Raw genomic sequence first — 21,747 nt, forward strand, 5'->3', positions numbered from 1 at the left:
CCCAACTTTTTTGGTTTGTATAATGAAATGTTACTTTTGTATAAGCTCTGTGTGACAGTTTTCTAAATCATTTGATCTCCCAGCTGAATGCTTTTCTCCCTTGATGCTGCTGATCTTGCAAAGAGTCAACATGTCAAGTGTATAAAAGGCAATCTGAATTGAAGCCCATGTTTATTGTGTAGCCTCCAGGACTGATGATAGTGTTTCAGTCCAACAGCATCTTCAGAGGTCTTTATGTCGCACTTCATATGACTTGGGTCAAATGGACAAATACTCTGTTTGGATGATTCTTCCAAATACTTGATACAATGAACGTAACAGCAGTGAACCAAAGTGATGTCTGTCAGGTAGATTCGTGTCCAGAGAGATCTGTTTCTTTATCTGTCTATGTGATTCTGTATGTGGCCGCAGCAGCTGTGTCTCTGCTGACCGTGTGTGGAAACCTGCTGGTCATCATCTCTGTTAGTCACTTCAAGCAGCTCCACACGCCTGCTAACATCCTCATCCTCTCTTTGGCTGTGTCTGATCTCTTGGTTGGAGTTTTTGTGATGCCTCTTTATCTGTCTTGCCTCATTGAGTCATGTTGGACTTCTGGACCAGTGATGTGTTCGATTTTAAAATTTGTGGATTTTCAAGCAACAAGTGTGTCTGTTCACACTGTGGCTCTGATAGCAGTTGATCGTTTTTTGGCTTTAAGTTCTCCTTTTTTTTACTCAGAGAAAATCTCACCCACTTTAATCTGCATAGTGACTTTATTTAACTGGCTGTTTTCACTCTTTTATAATATCATTATTCTCTTTGTTAATGGAAACTTCACTGATGTAATGTGTCCAGGAGTGTGTGTTTCTAGTGTAGATGGAGTTTCATCTATCATTGATCTTCTGATTGTGTTTCTTATGCCATGTACACTCATTATAATATTATACACTCATGTTTTTATCATTGCTAAAAGACATGCGACTGCTATAAGAGCCCTTCAGGTTCACAACAGCACAGGATCCTCCAGAAACAGAGTCAGTGACAAATCAGAGCGAAAAGCTGCGATACTGCTGGGGATTCTGGTCATTGTGTTTCTTATGTGTTTACTGCCGTATTATATTAGTTCTTTAGTGATTCCATACAGTAATGTTGACTTGTTTTATGTCAGAAATGTTGCTGTAATATTTTTCTTCCTGAACTCCACCATTAATCCCATCATTTATGCTTTATTCTATCCCTGGTTTCAGAAAAGCTTAAAATTAATTTTCACATTTACAGTGTTTAATAAAGACTCATCCCTGATGAATGTGCTCTAAGTCATTGAATGTAATACAGAATGTTTTCCCTCTTTTTGTTTAGTTTATTTTTCAGATGTACATTCAGCATTTTTCATAATTTTGTTACATTAAACATGACTGTATAAAAGGGATAATGCCAGAATATTGAATTTTTTGAAGTACAATGTACACAACTTTTAAAGTCTTGACTACAAAATAGATATTGAATATTTTCACCATTACAGTCCAAATGCAGTTCATATACTGAGACTGAGATAAAATCCTTGTGACAGTTCCTCAGTGGGACAGCTAGTTTCCACGTAATTAAATATTTTAAAACTATGATAAAATTGTAAACCTTAATGGATGGAGACTTTTATACTGTTAATGCGGGCTGAAACGAAAGCCACCTGTCCTGGAACATAATTTTGATTAAGATGTGACCCCTTTGAATGTGATTTTGAAAGCCATTTTCCCCTGGAAAGCGAAAGGGCTATTTTGAGAAACAATTGGACTGGTTTTGTTACGAGACTTGGCAACCTGCAGCAATTTCTTTGTGTGTAAAGATCACCAATATCAGGACATTAAAGCATGATAAACTAAATTTATACGCCTAAGAGTACACTCTATGGTATTTTAAACCTCTGATTTGCTGGCTATGTGTAAGGCATACAGAGAGCTGTTTTGTCATGTTTTTTTTATTTTTGTAACTCAGAAATAATGAATACTTTTGTAAAATCACTTAGTTGTTCCAGTTATACCAATAGCACTAAACAACTGGCTTAGCAAGCTACTTGACAAAAAATAATTGCCTACTATCAAAGTAGGTGCTATGTGATGTTACCATTTAAATAATTTAAATAAAGTATCCATTTGTGTAATATAGACGCAGATCCAAATGTACATCTTTCCTGTTGGCATTGTCATTTGACTTAAACTGTTATTCATGCTGCTTCCATGCCATTTATGAACCCTTCCTTGTGCCTAATGTGATAGCAAAGTGTATCCTATTAAAAATGAGTTTCGCATACTGTATATTCAAAGGGATCTTTGAAAAAAGAGATGATTATGTGCATTAGCATTTATGATGAGATGTTACTGATTTTTACATTTCAGATGTTTTTGTATAAGTTCTGTGTGACACTTTTCTAAATCAGTTGATCTCCCAGCTGTATGTTTTTCTCCCTTGATGCTGCTGGTCTTGGAAAGAGTCAATATGTCAAGTGTATAAAAGGCAATTTGAGTTGAAGCTCATCTTTATTGTGGAGCCTAAAGGAGTGATGATTGTGTTTCATTCAAACAGCATCTTCAGACGTCTTTATATCGCACTTCATATGACTTGGGTCAAATGGACAAATACTCTTTTTGGATGATTCTTCCAAATACTTTAAAATGAACATAACAGCAGTGAACCAAAGTGATGTCTGTCAGGAAGATTCGTGTCCAGAGATATCTGTTTCTTTATCTGTCTATGTGATTCTGTATGTGGCCGCAGCAGCTGTGTCTCTGCTGACCGTGTGTGGAAACCTGCTGGTCATCATCTCTGTTAGTCACTTCAAGCAGCTCCACACGCCTGCTAACATCCTCATCCTCTCTTTGGCTGTGTCTGATCTCCTGGTTGGAATTTTTGTGATGCCTCTTTATTTGTTTCGGCTCATTGAGTCATGTTGGACCTCTGGACGAGTGATGTGTTCAGTTTTCAATTTTGTGACTTTTCAAGCAACAAGTGTGTCTGTTCACACTGTGGCTCTGATAGCAGTTGATCGTTTTTTGGCTTTAAGTTCTCCTTTTCTTTACTCAGAGAAAATCTCACTTACTGTGATCTGCATAACGACTTTATTTAACTGGCTGTTTTCACTCATTTATAACTTCACTCTTCTGTTTGTTAATGGAAACTTCACTAATCTCATGTGTCCAGGAACATGTGTTTATTTTATGGATGGAGTTTCATCTCTCATTGATCTTCTGATTGTGCTTCTTATGCCATGTACACTCATTATAATATTATACACTCATGTTTTTATCATTGCTAAAAGACATGCGACTGCTATAAGAGCCCTTCAGGTTCACAACAGCACAGGATCCTCCAAAAACAGAGTCAGTGACAAATCAGAGCGAAAAGCTGCGATACTGCTGGGGATTCTGGTCATTGTGTTTCTTCTGTGTTTACTGCCGTATTATATTTGTTCTTTAGTGATTCCATACAGTAATGTTGATTTGTTTTATGTCAGAAATGTTGCTGTAATATTTTTCTTCCTGAACTCCACCATTAATCCCATCATTTATGCTTTATTCTATTCCTGGTTTCAGAAAAGCTTAAAATTAATTTTCACATTTAAAGTGTTCAATAAAGACTCATCCCTGATGAATGTGCTGTAACTCATTGAATGTAAGATACAATGCTTCCTCTCTATTTTTCCTGTTGTTTCTTTTTTATATTGTCTTGAGATATCTCTCTCTCTCTCTCTATATATATATATATATATATTGAGATATATATATATATACATATATATATATATTATATTATATTGAGATATAGCCAATCTGTAAAGGCTCAAGTCTCCCCTCTGTAATATGATAAAATAGCAAAACCTATGGTAAAGAAAACCTTATATGTGTTTAAATGTTGTACTATATCTATGTTGTAAGACTATGTTCTCATTTCAGTAATTAAGTTACATAATCACATTTAAAGCTCTGACACATTCAAAGCCTTTAATATTTCTTTAAATCACTTGTTAAAGTCATTCAAACCAAAAACTCTGGTAATACTGACCAGTTAATTAAAAGTGCCTACTCATAAGAGTCGTTTCTGTTTGTGAATCAAATAAAGCCAAAGGGAATCTAAGTGTAAAAACTTATAATGGTCCTTATTTACACATTTGCCCCTGAGCAGAGTGCAGGACACCTAATGCAGTCAGTCCAGTTTCTATAGCAAAAATAAGCCTAATGCAAATTCAACCAATAGCCACATTTTTTTACATCTTGCATTGTCATATTTTTTTTTTTATTATTTCAACAAAAAAGCATCAATCTGAGTGGGATAGCAATGTTGTCTAATCACAAAGTCTATCTGAGATCAACCAAACTTCTGATGCAGTCATTTCTATTGTAAAGTGGCAGAAGGACAGAACAGAAATGTTTTAAAAGAAAGAAAAGTTTAGCATTTGAGTGATGGAGAGGGTCATATTAAATTCATTCACCTCCTACGCTTGTCTGTCTGTTCAATCTGTTTTCTTCTCAACGCCTTATATTTTTGAGATAAGTGCATGAGACTAATTTAAAATTAAGATTCTTTTCTCTTAGAGGTTGAAATTAGTACTGCAGTCCAAATTTAAAATATTGGAGAGTTGTTTCAATAGAGCAGTGTTACTCTTTGTTAGAGTTGCCATCTTCAGGGAGGTGAAATAATGGACAACACTCCCAAATAAAATCCTAAAAAATAAATAAGTAAAACAAGGACACAAATAATCAGTGAGGAACTCACATCTCCAAACAGCTCACACACATATACAGTATATATAAAGGATTATTAGGAACACCATACTAATACTGTGTTTGACCCCCTTTCGCCTTCAGAACTGCCTTAATTCTACGTGGCATGGATTCAACAAGGTGCTGAAAGCATTCTTTGGAAATGTTGGCCCATACTGATAGGATAGCATCTTGCAGTTGATGGAGATTTGTGGGATCACATCTAGGGCACGAATCTCCTGTGTCACCACATCCCAAAGATGCTCTATTGGGTTGAGATCTTGTGACTGTGGGGACCACTTTAGTACAGTGAACTCATTGTCATGTTCAAGAAACCAATTTGAAATGATTCGAGCTTTGTGACATGTGCATTATCCTGCTGGAAGTAGCCATCAGAGGATGGGTACATGCTGATCATAAAGGGATGGACATGGTCAGAAACAATGCTCAGGTAGGCCGTGGCATTTAAACTATGCCCATGTAAGGGAAACAGGTCAATTTAGGCAAGGCAAGGCAAGTTTATTTATATAGCACATTTCGTACACAATGGTAATTCAAAGTGCTTTACATAAAAGGACGTAAAATAGTAATGAAGAAAAATAATAACAAGTATAAAACAAGCAATTTGAAAACTTTTACAATTATTAAAACTGTACTTATTTAAAATGAATTTAAAACAGTAAGAAAATGATTTTACATAAAATAAAATAAAAAAAACAGTGAAAATATATATTGCAATCAGTTCGGACATTGCACAGTGCTCATTCAATAAATGCACAGCTAAACAGATGAGTTTTAAGTCTAGATTTAAATGTGACTAGTGTTTTAGCACATCTGATCTCTTCTGGAAGCTGATTCTAACTGCGGGTGGCATAGTATCTAAAGGAGGACTCCCCTTGTTTTGTGTGAACCCTTGGTATTTCTAACTGACTCGATCCTAATGATCTGAGTGCTCTGTTAGGTTTATATTCAGTGAGCATATCTGCAATATATTTCGGTCCTAGGTCATTTAGTGACTTATATACGAGTAAAAGTACTTTAAAATCAATCCTAAATGTAACTAGAAGCCAGTGTAAGGACCTGAGGACTGGTGTGATATGCTCAGATTTTCTGGTTCTAGTCAGAATCCTGGCAGCAGCGTTCTGGATGAGGTGAGGAGCCCATTACAATAGTCCACCCTGCTGGTGATGAAGGCATGAACAAGTTTCTCCAAGTCTTGGCTGGAAACAAAAGATCTAATTCTTGCAATGTTTTTTAAATGATAGTATGCTGATTTAGTTACTGCTTTGACATGACTATTGAAACTAAGGTCTGTCTCCAGAATCACACCAAGATTCCTGACTTGATTTTTAGTTGTTTGACCCCTAGAGTTAAGGTATGCATTCACCTTGAACACTTCATCTTTGTTTCCAAATGCAATGACTTCAGTTTTTTCCTTGTTTAACTGAAGAAAGTTCTGGCACATTCAACTATTAATTTCATCAATGCATTGGCAGAGGGAGTCAATTGGGCTGTAGTCATTTGGAGATAAGGCTAGGTAAATCTGTGTATCATCAGCATAGCTTTGATAGGCAATTTGGTTCTTTCTCATTATTTGACTTAGGGGAAGCATATACAGGCTAAACAAGAGCGGTGCAAGAATTGACCCTTGTGGGACTCTGCATGTCATGGACGTCCACTTAGACTTATGCTCTCCTAGACTCACATAATAACCTCTCCCTTCTAAGTATGACCTGAACCATTTGAGTACCATCCCAGAAAGCCCGACCCAGTTTTCCAGTCTCTCTAGTAGTATGTTATGATCGACAGTGTCAAACGCAGCACTGAGATCTAGCAATACCAGCACCGATATTTTGCCAAAGTCACAATTTAACGAATATCATTTATTATCTTAATGAGTGCTGTCTCTGTGCTGTGATGTGGTTGAAAACCAGATTGAAAATTGTCCAGGTATCCATTTGAACATTCAACACTGTGAATGTTTTTATTACTTTCATATGGCTGTTTTCATTTGTGTGTTCATTTTCATTGTGTTTCACAGGAATAAGTGCAGTTGGAATAGAGATGGTCATATTGCAGAGTTATTGTGTGGGAAATTGTGTTGTGGTTTTTAACAAGGAGTGGAGTATTATATCTCCAGTTCTTGTATTCTTCCTTCCAGGGATGATCATGAGCTCTCTGTATGTAAATATCTTCTATGTTGCACAAAAACATGCAAAGGTTATGTCAGAAAGAGTGAATGGAGGGATGAAGAGCCAAAGCTCTGCTCACAGAGAGAGAAAAGCAGCTAAAACTCTGGCCATTGTCATTGGTGTTTTTTTTTGTTCTGCTGGCTGCCTTTTTTTTTACTGCGTCTGTTCTAGACACTTTGTTCAATTTTTGGACCCCAGCAGTTGTTTTTGATGCTTTGTTTTGGTTTGCATATTTCAACTCGACTTGTAACCCCTTGATTTATGGATTATTCTACCCTTGTTTTCAGAAGGCTGTTAAGATTCTCATATCCACTTATATCTGTGGAATCAAGCATTCTAACACATTAATATTTGAATGAATACTGATCTCACACTTATTTCATACATCACAATTAATTTCATATATGCTTTTGAAAATGTGTTTTCTGGAAGCTGTCTTAATATTTTTAGTAATCTGATGGAAAAGAGGGGCACGCATGCAGGGTTTGCACTATAATCTGCCCCTTTTTGTGAAATTTACATTATAAATAGCTTTTAATACATTAAACTCTTTTGAACACATTTCAGTGGATTTACATCCACGTCTCGATTTAAATTACGTTTCCTATTAGAAAAGCATTCATTTTTTAGGAGTTTGTTTGGTTTAAATTTCCTGATTAAGATCCAGATGATTAAGGGAAGTATCCTCAGCTGAACCAAACCTGGTCACGCTTGTATCTTCTGATTAAAAACTTTAAAGAGAATAAAGACATGACTGATAGAATACCAGTTATAATTTGAAAGTTAAAATGTATAGATATTTTTAGAAAGCTATCACGTAGCCTACCTGTTGAGTGTGTGTTGATGGTCTTTGTAGTTGGATGGTGGAGCTCCAAAAGTTCAATAATGAAGTGGCTCTGAAAAGATTTTTTAACAGTTAAAAAAAAAGCTCTCAAAAAAAGAAACCATTTATCATCATATCATTCTTAAGAATATGAGTCTGAATAAAACTGTTACTTTTGCATAGAACTTTTAATAATAATAAATCATAAAGAACACTTGACCATTTGGCCGCAATGCATGCATAGTATTTCGCTCTGCTCCATTTTTTTTTTAAATTGTATATATCCTGCCAGTAATTTTTGAACCAATCTTTATCTATAGCCCACTATGAATACCCCAGCAGTCGAGGACATTCTCAAAAGAGAGATTGAACAATCACCAATAAAGAAAAGAATCAAAGATTACACCTTTTCCAGAGAGGATCTTGACGCTGCTATATCTAACGGTATCAAGTTAGCACTCAAAGAGCAACAGAGTACACTTGATTCGGTTGTGGCTTTGACTGTAAGAGAAGTAATAGACTCTGTACTGTCCCCAGCACTCCATGAGCTACATCTGAATATACAAATGACAGCAGTCAATCTCCAGCCATTTCTCACCTATCCGGCAGTAAATATACAGCACAAAGATGAGCTGATGATGTTTGACTCTCCTCAAAAGGCAGAGGATTTTGTTACTTCACTGTCACTGAAGACATATACTGTAGCCCTACAAAGCAGCGGGAAGGCAAGTAACACTAGTTAATTTCTTTTTGGAATATTGCCCCATCCTGTGCGCTTGTCCACTGACTGGTAAATAATAATGTCTTATTTATTTATTTATTATTAAAAAAATTTTAATCTAATGGAGAGTAGGTTCGATCTCTAAGCTTTTGGCTCAGTGGGACTTCTTGGGGATATGTCTTGCGTTGCGAGCACACATTAGAGGTTCTGAATATTTTGTCATTGAATGTGAATGGCCTTAATTCTCCTATTAAGTGTACGTATGTTAGAATATTTGCACATTAAATAGATTTCCTGTGCTCTGAGTCCCATTTAAACAATGTGATGTGGCACATTTTCAAAATTTTCAAAAGTATTACAAACTGCCAGCCTTCTCTTGTGCTCATAATAAAATGAAAGGGGTGCTTATCTTAGTTTATAGGAGGATACATTTAACTATTGAACATCCTGGAAATGATGATGAAGGTAGAATTGTTTTGCTGTTTATGCTGCAAAATACATAATGATAGGTTAGCCCTGGTTAGCACAATGACAGTGCATTTTTCACAAATATTTCCAATATATTATTTGAGCAGATTGATTGTCCTTTAGTGATGGGTGGTGATTTTAATGCTGTCTTAAATCCTGCACTGGATAATTCTCACTGTGATACTACAGCTAATCCATCCTCTAAGTGACTGAATAAATTTATCACTGAACTTAATGATTGTTCATCAAGTCTGGCCTTACTATTCATAAAGAAATGTATACTGAAAATATTCAAAACTACAAAAATGCACCGTCTAAAGCTAAATCATATTAGTATTCTAACATAATTGGAGTTATGGGAACTCCAGGTTCCTTTTTCGTCAGTGGTAAACAATATTCTGTGACCTCCTGATTCTTTGCCATCTTGTATTCCACTGACTTATGTGATCGTATTATGACTTTTTTGAGTCTAAGGTTAAAAAAGTAAATCAGCAATTACTTATAGTACTTTCCACCATGACTCCTGTCAATCTTTCTCTCACGCACCTCCTTACTGTTTTCTCTACCTCTACACTACTTCAGAGATGTGCGTCTGATAAATAAATCCAAATTTTCAACTTGTCTATTAGACCCTCTACCAACTCCTTTAGTAAAAGACTGTTAACCTGCACCCGACGCCCGTGTCCTCAACACCTCTCAACTCGCACGTGTCAGTGTTTACGAATAGATTAAATGAAACAGGACCAATTTAATTTTGACAAACTATGTATCATTATAAAGATCTAGGCCTCAAGCATCGACGACAGATCGCTGTTTTTCAATGGAAAGCTTATAAAGAATGTATTTGCTAGATTTGTGTAAGCAGTACACATAAAAACATGAATAATGGAAACGCAGTACATACCAGATTCGTCGTAATAACGAGTCATAAACACATCCACAGCTGTAAATCCCGGTTTAGTTAGAAAGGTAAGGGTCTACTGAATGACATCTCATGGAGCACATTTAGTCCAACGAAAGCCACGGGGGTGGTAGTGGGGGGAAAAGTGGACCAGACTACCCAGGGCCCCGTCTAGGGAGAGGGCCCTTTGAAATCCCATTTCTTGTAGCCTAATACGAATTAATTGGGCCCTCCAATTGATGTCATTATTAATTTCAAAATATATTGTTAACACCAACTGAGAGAATGAACTCAGTGCCAGACACTCTGGACCCCCCCCCCCCAAAAAATGGTTAAGTCCGCCCATAGACGGCAGCCGGCGGCAAACAAGTAATGCAGTGAGTCTTGAGCGGTCTAGAGCCTGGGAGCCTGATCATGCTGCGCAAAAAAAAGCCCAAATCGGGCTTTCAAAAAAAAAAAAAAGAAAGACAGGAAGGAAGGAAAAAGAAAGGAGGCAGAATGAGGGGAAGCAGCTTATGACTGCTTTCTTTCCAAAAGGTGAACTGAGTTTGCTTGTTATGCACCTACATCCAATTAAAGTTAACGTAGTCAACTCCAGACAGCTGCTGCTAATGTATGTATGCTATTGCTAATGTTAAATCTTTAGCTTAGGCCTAGTCCACACGGACACGGGTATTTTTATAACCTGAGTTTTTCCTCCTGCGTTTAAAAAAAAATCCCGTCCACATGAAAACGCAAAAACGTGCTATCAAGCGCTGTCAAGAGCATGCCACACCAGCAGGCGGCGATATAACCCAAATTGTAAAGTCACCTTGGCCAATCAGAAGCAGTAAGCAGCCCACAATCTGACGAAAAACACAGCGGATAACGGCGCACACTCTGACGTCGCAAGGCAAAAACCACGGTTATACTGTCCACACGACAACACTGCAACCGGCGTTTCTGAAAATGCTCACCCTGGCCGTAGTTTTCAAAAATGTTCGGTTTCGCCCTGAAGCAGCGTTTTCGTGTGGACGAAAGGCCGAACCGCGTAAAAAAAGTCACGGTTATAAAAATACCCGTGTCCGTGTGGACAGGGCCTTAGTTTGTCAACCAGGCTGCTTGTTGCTGTAAGTAAATTATGGGCCAGGGCATTATTAACCAGTGCCAACATTAACCAGTTTAAGAAACAAACAGTGCTGTGCTTAAAAGCTATAGTCAATGCTCAATAAATTCATGATGTTATCAAAGCCAATGAATAGGGTTGCAAAATTCTGGGAATTTTCAAAGTTGGAAAATTTACATGGGAGTTAACAGGAATATAAGGGAATTAATGGGAATTTACAAAACTGAAAGGTTATTCCTTTATAGTTTACATTTTTTTTTCATTATGGCAGGCTTAGCTTATTTGTTCAAAAATAAATGTTTTTAATTTAAAACTTGCCTCAGTATCATGGATCAAAATGTTAGTACACAAACGAAACCGATGTAGCCTAAGGTTTAAAGGTATTTGAGCACAAGTATCCCAAATGCATCAATTCAGATGGTGAATGAAAGAACCAGTCATTACTATAATCTGATTTGATTATAGATTTAAACACTATTTATACTTGTTTATATTCAAATAATAAAAAAAAAATTCATTCAAAATTGAATTTTCATTTTGCTAACCCGCATCGTACAATGGCATGTACACTATAGGGGGCCCACTAACATTGAGAGTATACAGGGCCCAGAATTTGGTGCTGACGAAAGCAATAACGTTGTAATATGGATCATAATTCCTTTGTTTACGTTTCAGTTCTTCAGCGACAGAACTGTTTGTGTCCGTTTTGGAATAACTCATGCTAAGAAACTGTGTCTTGGTAGTAAAAAAAAACTACATAGTTTTGCAGCATACAGTATCACAAACAGATGTACGATCCACCAAAAAAAAAAAAAAGTAAATGAAAGCTAGTATATTTTAATTCTGGTGCTCTCTCGTGACGTGCTCTGACGCACCTGTCAGCTGATGGAGGCAGAAATTATAGCGATTGCCTTTTTCTTTGTTTGTTTTATTTTCAACAGTTTTTATATACTCTGAGTGGCGACTCTGAGTGGCGCCGATACAGGATGGCTGCCTCCGTGACGTGCTCTGCAGTTGTTTTTGTGTTTTTGTTAGTTTGTCCTGTCTTTAGTTATATTCCTGCAATCAGTTTCACCAGGGACGAATTGCTGGATATTCGGCAACACACATCTCCCGATATTTCACCGGTTTTCGACTATTCTGATGTTTTGCTGGACATTCTTGTCGGCGGAGCGGCTGCCCTGATCACACGCTTCAAGAGGACGCGCAGGCGGGGAAAGCGAGCGGGAGCGCTCGTGAGACTCAGAAAACGCGGATTTCGAACGCCGTTGCCTAGCATCCATCTGGCAAATCTCCGCTCTCTACCCAACAAAACGGACGAACTGCTTCTGCTCTCTCGGACAAATAAAGATTTCTCCCACTCTGCTGCTCTGTGTTTCACGGAAACTTGGCTGAATGACACCATACCGGACAGCGCGCTCCATCTGCCAGACTTTCAGCTGTTTAGAGCGGATCGCGACGCAGAATCAACGGGGAAATCGCGCGGCGGCGGGACATGCTTTTACATCAATGAACGGTGGTGTACAGATGTAACTGTGTTAAAGAAGACGTGCTGCTCAAATCTCGAAACGCTCTTCATTAACTGCAAGCCGTTCTATTCGCCGCGGGAGTTTCATTCGTTCATTCTGGTTAGTGTTTACATCCCTCCTCAAGCGCACGTGAGCTCAGCTTTACAGAAACTCGCTGAGCAGATCACAGAGACAGAACAACAACACCCAGACTCTGTTTTAATCATTCTTGGGGACTTTAATAAAGCCAATCTCTCCCATGAACTGCCAAAATACAGACAGCATGTTACTTGTCCCACAAGAGACAGTAATATATTGGATCACTGTTACACAACAATAAAGGATGCATTTCACTCTGTTCCACGAGCAGCTTTGGGACATTCTGATCACCTTCTGGTTCATCTTATACCGACCTACAGGCAGAAACTAAAATCAGCTAAACCTGTATTAAGGACTGTAAAAAGATGGACTAATGAAGCAGAGCAGGATTTACAATCTTGTTTTGACCTCACTGATTGGAGTGTTTTTGAAGCTGCTGCCACCGATCTGGACGAGCTCACAGAGACCGTAACATCATATATCAGTTTCTGTGAGGATATGTGTATTCCTACCAAGACTCAACTAAATTACAACAATGACAAACCGTGGTTCACTGCAAAACTCAGACAGCTCCGTCAGGCCAAAGAAGATGCTTACGTGAAGGGGGACAATGTCTTGTATAAACAGGCTAAATACACACTGGAAAAGGAGATCAAAGTGGCAAAGAGGAATTATTCTGAAAAAATAAGGACTCAGTTCACTTCGAACGACTCCGCATCAGTGTGGAAAAGCCTAAAGAAGATCACCAATTACAAGACACCACCCCCCCAGCACTGTGGAAAATCAACGACTGGCAGACGATCTGAACGAGTTTTACTGCAGGTTTGAAAGAACACCCATCACCTGCCCTGAACACCTCTCCACACAACCGTTCACACCAATAACAACTCCTGCAACCAACCCTGAATGCCTCTCCAAACAAACGTTCACACCATTCACAGCTCCTGCAACCCATCCTGATCACCTCTCCAATCAACCGCTCTCACCATTCACAACTCCTGCAACCAACCCTGAATGCCTCTCTAAACAACTGTTCACACCACTCACAACTCCTGCAACCCATCCTGATCACCTCTCCAATCAACCGCTCTCACCATTCACAACTCCTGCAACCAACCCTGAATGCCTCTCCAAACTGTTCACACCACTCACAACTCCTGCAACCCACCCTGAACACCTCTCCAATCAAGCGCTCTCACCATTCACACCTCCTGCATCCCCCCTCTCCCCCACACCTGCAATACAGATCAGCAAGGATGCGGTGCGCCAGGTCTTCAGGAAGCAGAAAAGGAAAAAAGCACCAGGCCCAGATTGTGTTACACCAGCCTGTCTGAAATCCTGTGCTGACCAGCTGGCCCCCATCTTCACAAAGATCTTCAACAGATCGCTGGAGCTGTGCGAAGTCCCTTCATGCTTCAAACGCTCCACCACCATCCCCATCCCAAAGAAATCCAAAATTACAGGACTAAATGACTACAGGCCTGTGGCTCTAACGTCTGTAGTCATGAAGTCATTTGAAAAACTGGTGCTGGCCCACCTGAAGGACATCACTGGACCCTTGCTGGATCCTCTTCAGTTTGCCTACAGAGCAAACAGGTCTGTGGACGATGCAGTAAACATCGGACTGCATTATGTTCTGCAACACCTAGACAGACCGGGGACCTATGTGAGGATCCTGTTTGTGGACTTCAGCTCTGCCTTCAACACGATCATCCCAAACCTCCTCCTGCCCAAACTAACTCAGCTCTCCGTGCCCACCTCCGTCTGTCAGTGGATCAACAGCTTCCTGACAGACAGGCAGCAGCTAGTGAGGCTGGGAAAATACACATCCAGCACCCGTACAATCAGCACCGGAGCTCCCCAGGGCTGTGTTCTCTCCCCACTGCTCTTCTCCCTGTACACTAATGACTGCACATCTAAGGACCCCTCTGTCAAGCTCCTGAAGTTTGCAGATGACACCACACTCATCGGCCTCATTCAGGACGGTGACGAGTCTGCTTACAGACAGGAGGTTAAAGAGCTGGCTGTCTGGTGCAGTCTCAACAACCTGGAGCTTAACACGCTCAAAACAGTGGAGATGATCGTGGACTTCAGGAGAAACCCCCCTGCACTCCCCCCACTCACCATCATGAACAGCACTGTGACTGCAGTGGAGTCATTCAGGTTCCTGGGCACCACTATCTCTCAGGACCTGAAGTGGGACATTCACATTGACTCCATTGTGAAAAAGGCCCAGCAGAGGTTGTACTTCCTTCGCCAGCTGAGGAAGTTTAACCTGCCACAGGATCTGCTGAAACAGTTCTACTCCACCATCATCGAATCCATCCTCTGCACTTCAGTAACTGTCTGGTTCAGCTCAGCTTCTAAATCGGACCTCAGAAGACTACAGAGGGTAGTCCGGACTGCTGAGCGAATTATCGGTACAACCCTCCCATCTATTCAAGAACTGTACTTATCCAGAGTGAGCAAAAGGGCTGTTAAAATCACTCTGGACCCCTCACATCCAGCACACTCCCTCTTTGAACTGTTGCCATCTGGTCGACGCTACAGAGCACTGAGCACCAGAACGACCAGACACAGGAACAGTTTCTTCCCTCAGGCAATCCATCTTATGAACAGCTGATAATAACTGTGGGACACACTACACTATTTATATTTATATACACTACACTTTTTATCCAACACACATACTTAGCGTACACGTAAATCTTTTGCACATAATATACATGTACATACATGGAACACACTATACTACTTATATTTATATTTATATACACATACACTTATTTATCCAAACACACATACTTAGCGTACAGTTACAATTTTTCCACATAATATACATGTACATACATAAATGCTCTTTTTAATATACCTGCCATACATTGTCAATTTGTATATTGTCAATCCTTACCCACCTATTTGTATTTTTTTGTATTTTTTATTCCTTATTGTGTTTTTTGTTCTGTCGCTGTTATGTTGCACTGCGGAGCTCTGTCACGAAAACAAATTCCTCGTATGTGTGAACATACCTGGCAATAAAGCTCATTCTGATTCTGATTCTGATTCTGATATATGTGTGAGTCAAGTCAAGTCACCTTTATTTATATAGTGCTTTAAACAAAATACATTGTGTCAAAGCAACTTGTGTGAGTGTGTTTTATGTTGAATGTGAATGTATCTGCATGATTACCATCTGTTTGAGTGCAAATCAGCGCAAATCAGCTCGCTGTATGATCACGGCTATCAAAGTGAATGCGTCTATACAAACAGACGGTTGATCTAGGAACGCCCCCGGGAACACCCTGTCATGTGATGTGAATTTAGCCCGTGGGGGGGAAAACATTGCCTTGGCGACAATTGAAATACACGGGACAAACATGCCGAAGAGTTGCTGTGTCGTTTTCTGTACCTCCAATAAACTAACAAATTATGAATTGAAGTTCTACATCCTTCCTAATAAACATACAACATAATAAACATATGTGACGAGTGGGGCGGGGCCGAGGGACGTGGGAGCGAGGCCGGTGGAGTGATTGGAGATGAACTACACCTGTTCGACCCGCCGGTCTCGAGGCCCACGGAGGAGATGGAAGGATATAAAACTGGAGCGACGACAGTGAAGGACGAGAGAGGACCAGGCCTGGGCTTTTAGTTGTGTTTTGATTTTTATTTGTGCTGTTTTGTATTTTATTTTGATTATTAAAGTTTCATTTGCTTGTCCGCCGGTTCCCGCCTCCTTCTTCCCGATGATTAGGAAGTTTTAATTCATTACAACATACAAATGAGGACATAATGGCTACAAGCAATAAATTATGAGGATGATCAAGGGAAGTTGTGGAAATCCAAAGACTAACCATGTGTATGTGTGCAGTCGGCATTTCATCACAGGCAGGCTAAGTTAACATTGTGTACATTACTAACGTTATCAAAACGGTGCATATAATTAGCCTTATCATTCTACCTTAAGCAAAACTATGTAGCCTAGTGTCTAACCTAAACTTGCGAAACTAAACATCTCTACTAAGAGGTGTAGTCTACGTGATACGCCGTTACCCACTAGAAAAGGCCAAGGATTTCCATATACCCACTTAAAAAAGCATGAGGATACATAACAACTTCGTTTTGTGTCTGAACTTTCACACTTTCATTCATAAATTCACCCCGTCTGTGTTTGCGAAGCGATTGAATCGCAGAATCCAGTCAAAAATGGAACTTGCTGTATAAAGCAGAACGTCATGGAATTTGGCTATTTTTAAATGAATGCATCTACAGTAGTGCTATACAATGAAGCAAATATCGATATGGACTAGTGTATATGAATATTAAAGTTAAAAGAAACTACAATTGTTCTACGCATCTCTGGGAATGAGCGCTCAATATGTGCATTTTTGTCATTCAAATACACATGATGTTCGCTGTTTTTTCCCCACGCTGACACCCTCGCCATGCCCCCAACTATGACTAGATGCCGACTGTATGTATATGAATAGAGAAGTGGATTATTTACTTTATGGCGCGTTTGTGTTATTACCATCTGTATAAGTGGCCATCAGCACATCAGCACTTATTTGCATTGTAATTCAGTGTAAATGCTGCATTTCTAGCAATCTCAGGTTTTTATGTATTTGGCATACAAAGTTAAATCTTTTTTTATTTTTCTTATTATTATTTTTCTTACTTAAATTATTCTTATTGTATTTTTCTAGTGCTCAAATAAATCACTTATATGATGTCCAAGTTTCTGTCTAGGGTTTTATAATTGAAAAAAAAAACTATACAGTGGTATGTTTAATTACTAAATAGTTTGTAAAAGCCTTCAATACAGTTTTTTTTCTATGGGGGGTGGGGGGGGTCTAGACATAGTCTCATAAAAATATTTGCAAGAGTCTAATTTTTCATGTCAATGTCAATGTCAATGTCACCTTTATTTATATAGCGCTTTAAACAAAATACATTGCGTCAAAGCAACTGAACAACATTCATTAGGAAAACAGTGTCAATAATGCAAAAATGATAGTTAAAGGCAGTTCATCATTGGATTCAGTTATGTCATCTCTGTTCAGTTAAATAGTGTCTGTGCATTTATTTGCAATCAAGTCAACGATATCGCTGTAGATGAAGTGTCCCCAACTAAGCAAGCCAGAGGCGACAGCGGCAAGGAACCGAAACTCCATCGGTGACAGAATGGAGAAAAAAACCTTGGGAGAAACCAGGCTCAGTTGGGGGGCCAGTTCTCCTCTGACCAGACGAAACCAGCAGTTCAATTCCAGGCTGCAGCAAAGTCAGATTGTGCAGAAGAATCATCTGTTTCCTGTGGTGTGGTCCTGGTGGTCCTCTGAGACAAGGTCTTTACAGGGGATCTGTATCTGGGGCTCTAGTTGTCCTGGTCTCCGCTGTCTTTCAGGGATGTAGAGGTCCTTTCTAGGTGCTGATCCAGCATCTGGTCTGGATACGTACTGGATCCGGGTGACTGCAGTGACCCTCTGATCTGGACACAGACTGGATCTGGTGGCCACGGTGACCTCGGAACAAGAGAGAAACAGACAAATATTAGCGTAGATGCCATTCTTCTAATGATGTAGCAAGTACATAGGTTGTTATGGGAAGTGTTTCCGGTTCCGGTTTACCTAATTAATGCAGCCTAAAAATCCTTTAACGGATTTGGATAATAAAAGCATATTAGTATGTTATGTGTATGCCAGGTTAAAGAGATGGGTCTTTAATCTAGATTTAAACTGCAAGAGTGTGTCTGCCTCCCGAACAATGTTAGGTAGGTTATTCCAGAGTTTGGGCGCCAAATAGGAAAAGGATCTGCCGCCTGCAGTTGATTTTGATATTCTAGGTATTATCAAATTGCCTGAGTTTTGAGAACGTAGCGGACGTAGAGGATTATAATGTAAAAGGAGCTCATTCAAATACTGAGGTGCTAAACCATTCAGGGCTTTATAAGTAATAAGCAATATTTTAAAATCTATGCGATGCTTGATAGGGAGCCAGTGCAGTGTTGACAGGACCGGGCTAATATGGTCATACTTCCTGGTTCTAGTAAGAACTCTTGCTGCTGCATTTTGGACTAGCTGTAGTTTGTTTACTAAGCGTGCAGAACAACCACCCAATAAAGCATTACAATAATCTAACCTTGAGGTCATAAATGCATGGATTAACATTTCTGCATTTGACATTGAGAGCATAGGCCGTAATTTAGATATATTTTTGAGATGGAAAAATGCAGTTTTACAAATGCTAGAAACGTGGCTTTCTAAGGAAAGATTGCGATCAAGTAGCACACCTAGGTTCCTAACTGATGACGAAGAATTGACAAAGCAACCATCAAGTCTTAGACAGTGTTCTAGGTTATTACAAGCAGAGTTTTTAGGTCCTATAATTAACACCTCTGTTTTTTCAGAATTTAGCAGTAAGAAATTACTCGTCATCCAGTTTTTTATATCGACTATGCAATCCATTAGTTTTTCAAATTGGTGTGTTTCACCGGGCTGCGAAGAAATATAGAGCTGAGTATCATCAGCATAACAGTGAAAGCTAACACCATGTTTCCTGATGATATCTCCCAAGGGTAACATATAAAGCGTGAAGAGTAGCGGCCCTAGTACTGAGCCTTGAGGTACTCCATACTGCACTTGTGATCGATAGGATACATCTTCATTCACTGCTACGAACTGATGGCGGTCATATAAGTACGATTTAAACCATGCTAATGCACTTCCACTGATGCCAACAAAGTATTCAAGTCTATGCAAAAGAATGTTGTGGTCAATTGTGTCAAACGCAGCACTAAGATCCAATAAAACTAATAGAGAGATACACCCACGATCAGATGATAAGAGCAGATCATTTGTAACTCTAAGAAGAGCAGTCTCAGTACTATGATACGGTCTAAATCCTGACTGGAAATCCTCACATATACCATTTTTCTCTAAGAAGGAATATAATTGTGTGGATACCACCTTTTCTAGTATCTTGGACAGAAAAGGGAGATTCGAGATTGGTCTATAATTAACTAGTTCTTTGGGGTCAAGTTGTGGTTTTTTGATGAGAGGCTTAATAACAGCCAGTTTGAAGGTTTTGGGGACATGTCCTAATGACAATGAGGAATTAATAATAGTCAGAAGAGGATCTATGACTTCTGGAAGCACCTCTTTCAGGAGCTTAGATGGTATAGGGTCTAACATACATGTTGTTGGTTTAGATGATTTAACAAGTTTATACAATTCTTCCTCTCCTATGGTAGAGAATGAGTGGAACTGTTCCTCAGGGGGTCTATAGTGCACTGTCTGATGTGATACTGTAGCTGACGGCTGAATGGTTGGAATTTTATCTCTAATAGTATCGATTTTAGAAGTAAAGTAGTTCATAAAGTCATTACTGCTGTGGTGTTGGGAAATGTCAACACTTGTTGATGCTTTATTTTTCGTTAATTTAGCCACTGTATTGAATAAATACCTGGGGTTATGTTTGTTTTCTTCTAAAAGAGAAGAAAAGTAATCGGATCTAGCAGTTTTTAATGCTTTTCTGTAGGATATGTTACTTTCCCGCCAAGCAATACGAAATACCTCTAGTTTTGTTTTCCTCCAGCTGCGCTCCATTTTTCGGGCTGCTCTCTTTAGGGTGCGAGTATGCTCATTATACCATGGTGTCAAACTGTTTTCCTTAACCTTCCTTAAGCGTAAAGGAGCAACTTTATTTAAAGTGCTAGAAAAGAGAGAGTCCATAGTTTCTGTTACATCATCAAGTTGTTCTGAGGTTTTGGATATGCTAAGGAATTTGGATACATCAGGAAGATAACTTAAAAAGCAGTCTTTTGTGTTAGAAGTGATGGTTCTTCCATACTTGTAACAAGAAGTAGAATTTACAATTTTGGCTATATGAATTTTGCAAAGAACTAAATAATGATCTGAGATATCATCACTTGGCTGAATAATTTCAACACCATCAACATCAATTCCATGTGACAGTATTAAATCTAGAGTATGATTTCGACAATGAGTAGGTCCTGAAACGTGTTGTCTAACACCAATAGAGTTCAGAATGTCTATAAATGCTGATCCCAATGCATCGTTTTCATTATCAACATGGATATTAAAATCACCAACTATTAAAACTTTATCTGCAGCCAGAACTAACTCGGATGTAAAATCACCAAACTCTCTAATAAAGTCTGTATGGTGCCCTGGTGGCCTGTATACAGTAGCCAGTACAAACATAACAGGGGATTTATCATTAACATTTGTTTCTTTGGATAATGTTATATGAAGTACCATTACTTCAAACGAGTTCTATTTGTAGCCTGCCCTATGAGAAATCCTGAAAACGTTGTTATAAATTGAAGCAACACCTCCACCTTTGCCTTTTAGACGTGGCTCATGTTTATAACAGTAATCTTGGGGGGTGGACTCATTTAAAATAATGTAATCATCAGGTTCTAGCCAGGTTTCTGTCAAACAGAGTACATCTATATTATGATCAGTGATCATATTATTTACAAAAAGTGTTTTCGTAGAAAGGGATCTGATATTCAATAAGCCAAGCTTTATCATTTGTTTATCCATATTGCTTCTGTTTTTTATTTGTTGAACCTCAATTAAATTGTTAATCTTAACTTGGTTTGGACGTTTTTTGTATTTTCTAGTTCGGGGAACAGACACAGTCTCTATAGTGTGATATATAGATGAAAGTTGTTTTCCTCTCTCTGGAATGCAAGCAGCTGGCAGTGGGAGGCAAAGTTTTCTTTTTGTAGTATTATTCCAGTCCCAAAGAGTTTTTAGTTTTAGCGTTTGTGCCAAAAAATCTGTTTTTGAGCATTGTGCTGATCTGCTGATGTAGAAATCTTAGAAAAATCAGAGAAAAGTACAGAAATAAGAAGCAAAGCGCAGAGCAGTAAGCTAGAACGTCCGAACGGTAGCAAAGCCGGAAGCAGATCAGCTGAACAGCACATGAACAGCCGGAACCCCAAACACACTGAAACGAACTGACAACACGGCTGGGTGAGAGACAGGTTAATATAGCCCCGGTGATGAGTGCAGCAGGTGGCAGTGATCAGAGTGATAGGTAATCAGTAACCACGCCTCCAACACAACCGCACACACTGAAAAAGTGAGACAGTGAATTCATATGGAAATTTCAAAATTTCAATATTTTATTCAGAATACAACATAAATGACATATCAAATGTTTAAACT

General features: G+C 39.0%; 2 protein-coding genes and 1 pseudogene across 2 annotated transcripts; all 3 read left to right on the top strand.

The window, feature by feature from the left end:
* The first annotated feature begins 308 nt into the window (after positions 1–308).
* Positions 309–1,295, top strand: LOC132107213 (trace amine-associated receptor 13c-like). The gene has a single exon (XM_059513453.1). It carries the CDS (start codon positions 309–311, stop codon positions 1,293–1,295), a length of 987 nt encoding a protein of 328 aa, XP_059369436.1.
* Positions 1,296–2,648: 1,353 nt separating this feature from the next.
* Positions 2,649–3,635, top strand: LOC132107214 (trace amine-associated receptor 13c-like). The gene has a single exon (XM_059513454.1). The coding sequence runs from the start codon at positions 2,649–2,651 to the stop codon at positions 3,633–3,635; it is 987 nt and encodes a 328-aa protein (XP_059369437.1).
* Positions 3,636–6,710: 3,075 nt separating this feature from the next.
* Positions 6,711–7,284, top strand: LOC132107215 (trace amine-associated receptor 4-like; annotated as a pseudogene).
* The last annotated feature ends 14,463 nt before the right edge of the window (positions 7,285–21,747 follow it).

The sequence above is a fragment of the Carassius carassius genome, chromosome 27, assembly GCF_963082965.1.
Source record: "Carassius carassius chromosome 27, fCarCar2.1, whole genome shotgun sequence".
Classification (NCBI taxonomy): domain Eukaryota; kingdom Metazoa; phylum Chordata; class Actinopteri; order Cypriniformes; family Cyprinidae; genus Carassius; species Carassius carassius.

Coding starts and splice junctions, on each gene's coding strand:
- LOC132107214 (XM_059513454.1), top strand. CDS start 2,649: ATGAACATAACAGCAGTGAACCAAAGTGATGTCTGTCAGGAAGATTCG.
- LOC132107213 (XM_059513453.1), top strand. CDS start 309: ATGAACGTAACAGCAGTGAACCAAAGTGATGTCTGTCAGGTAGATTCG.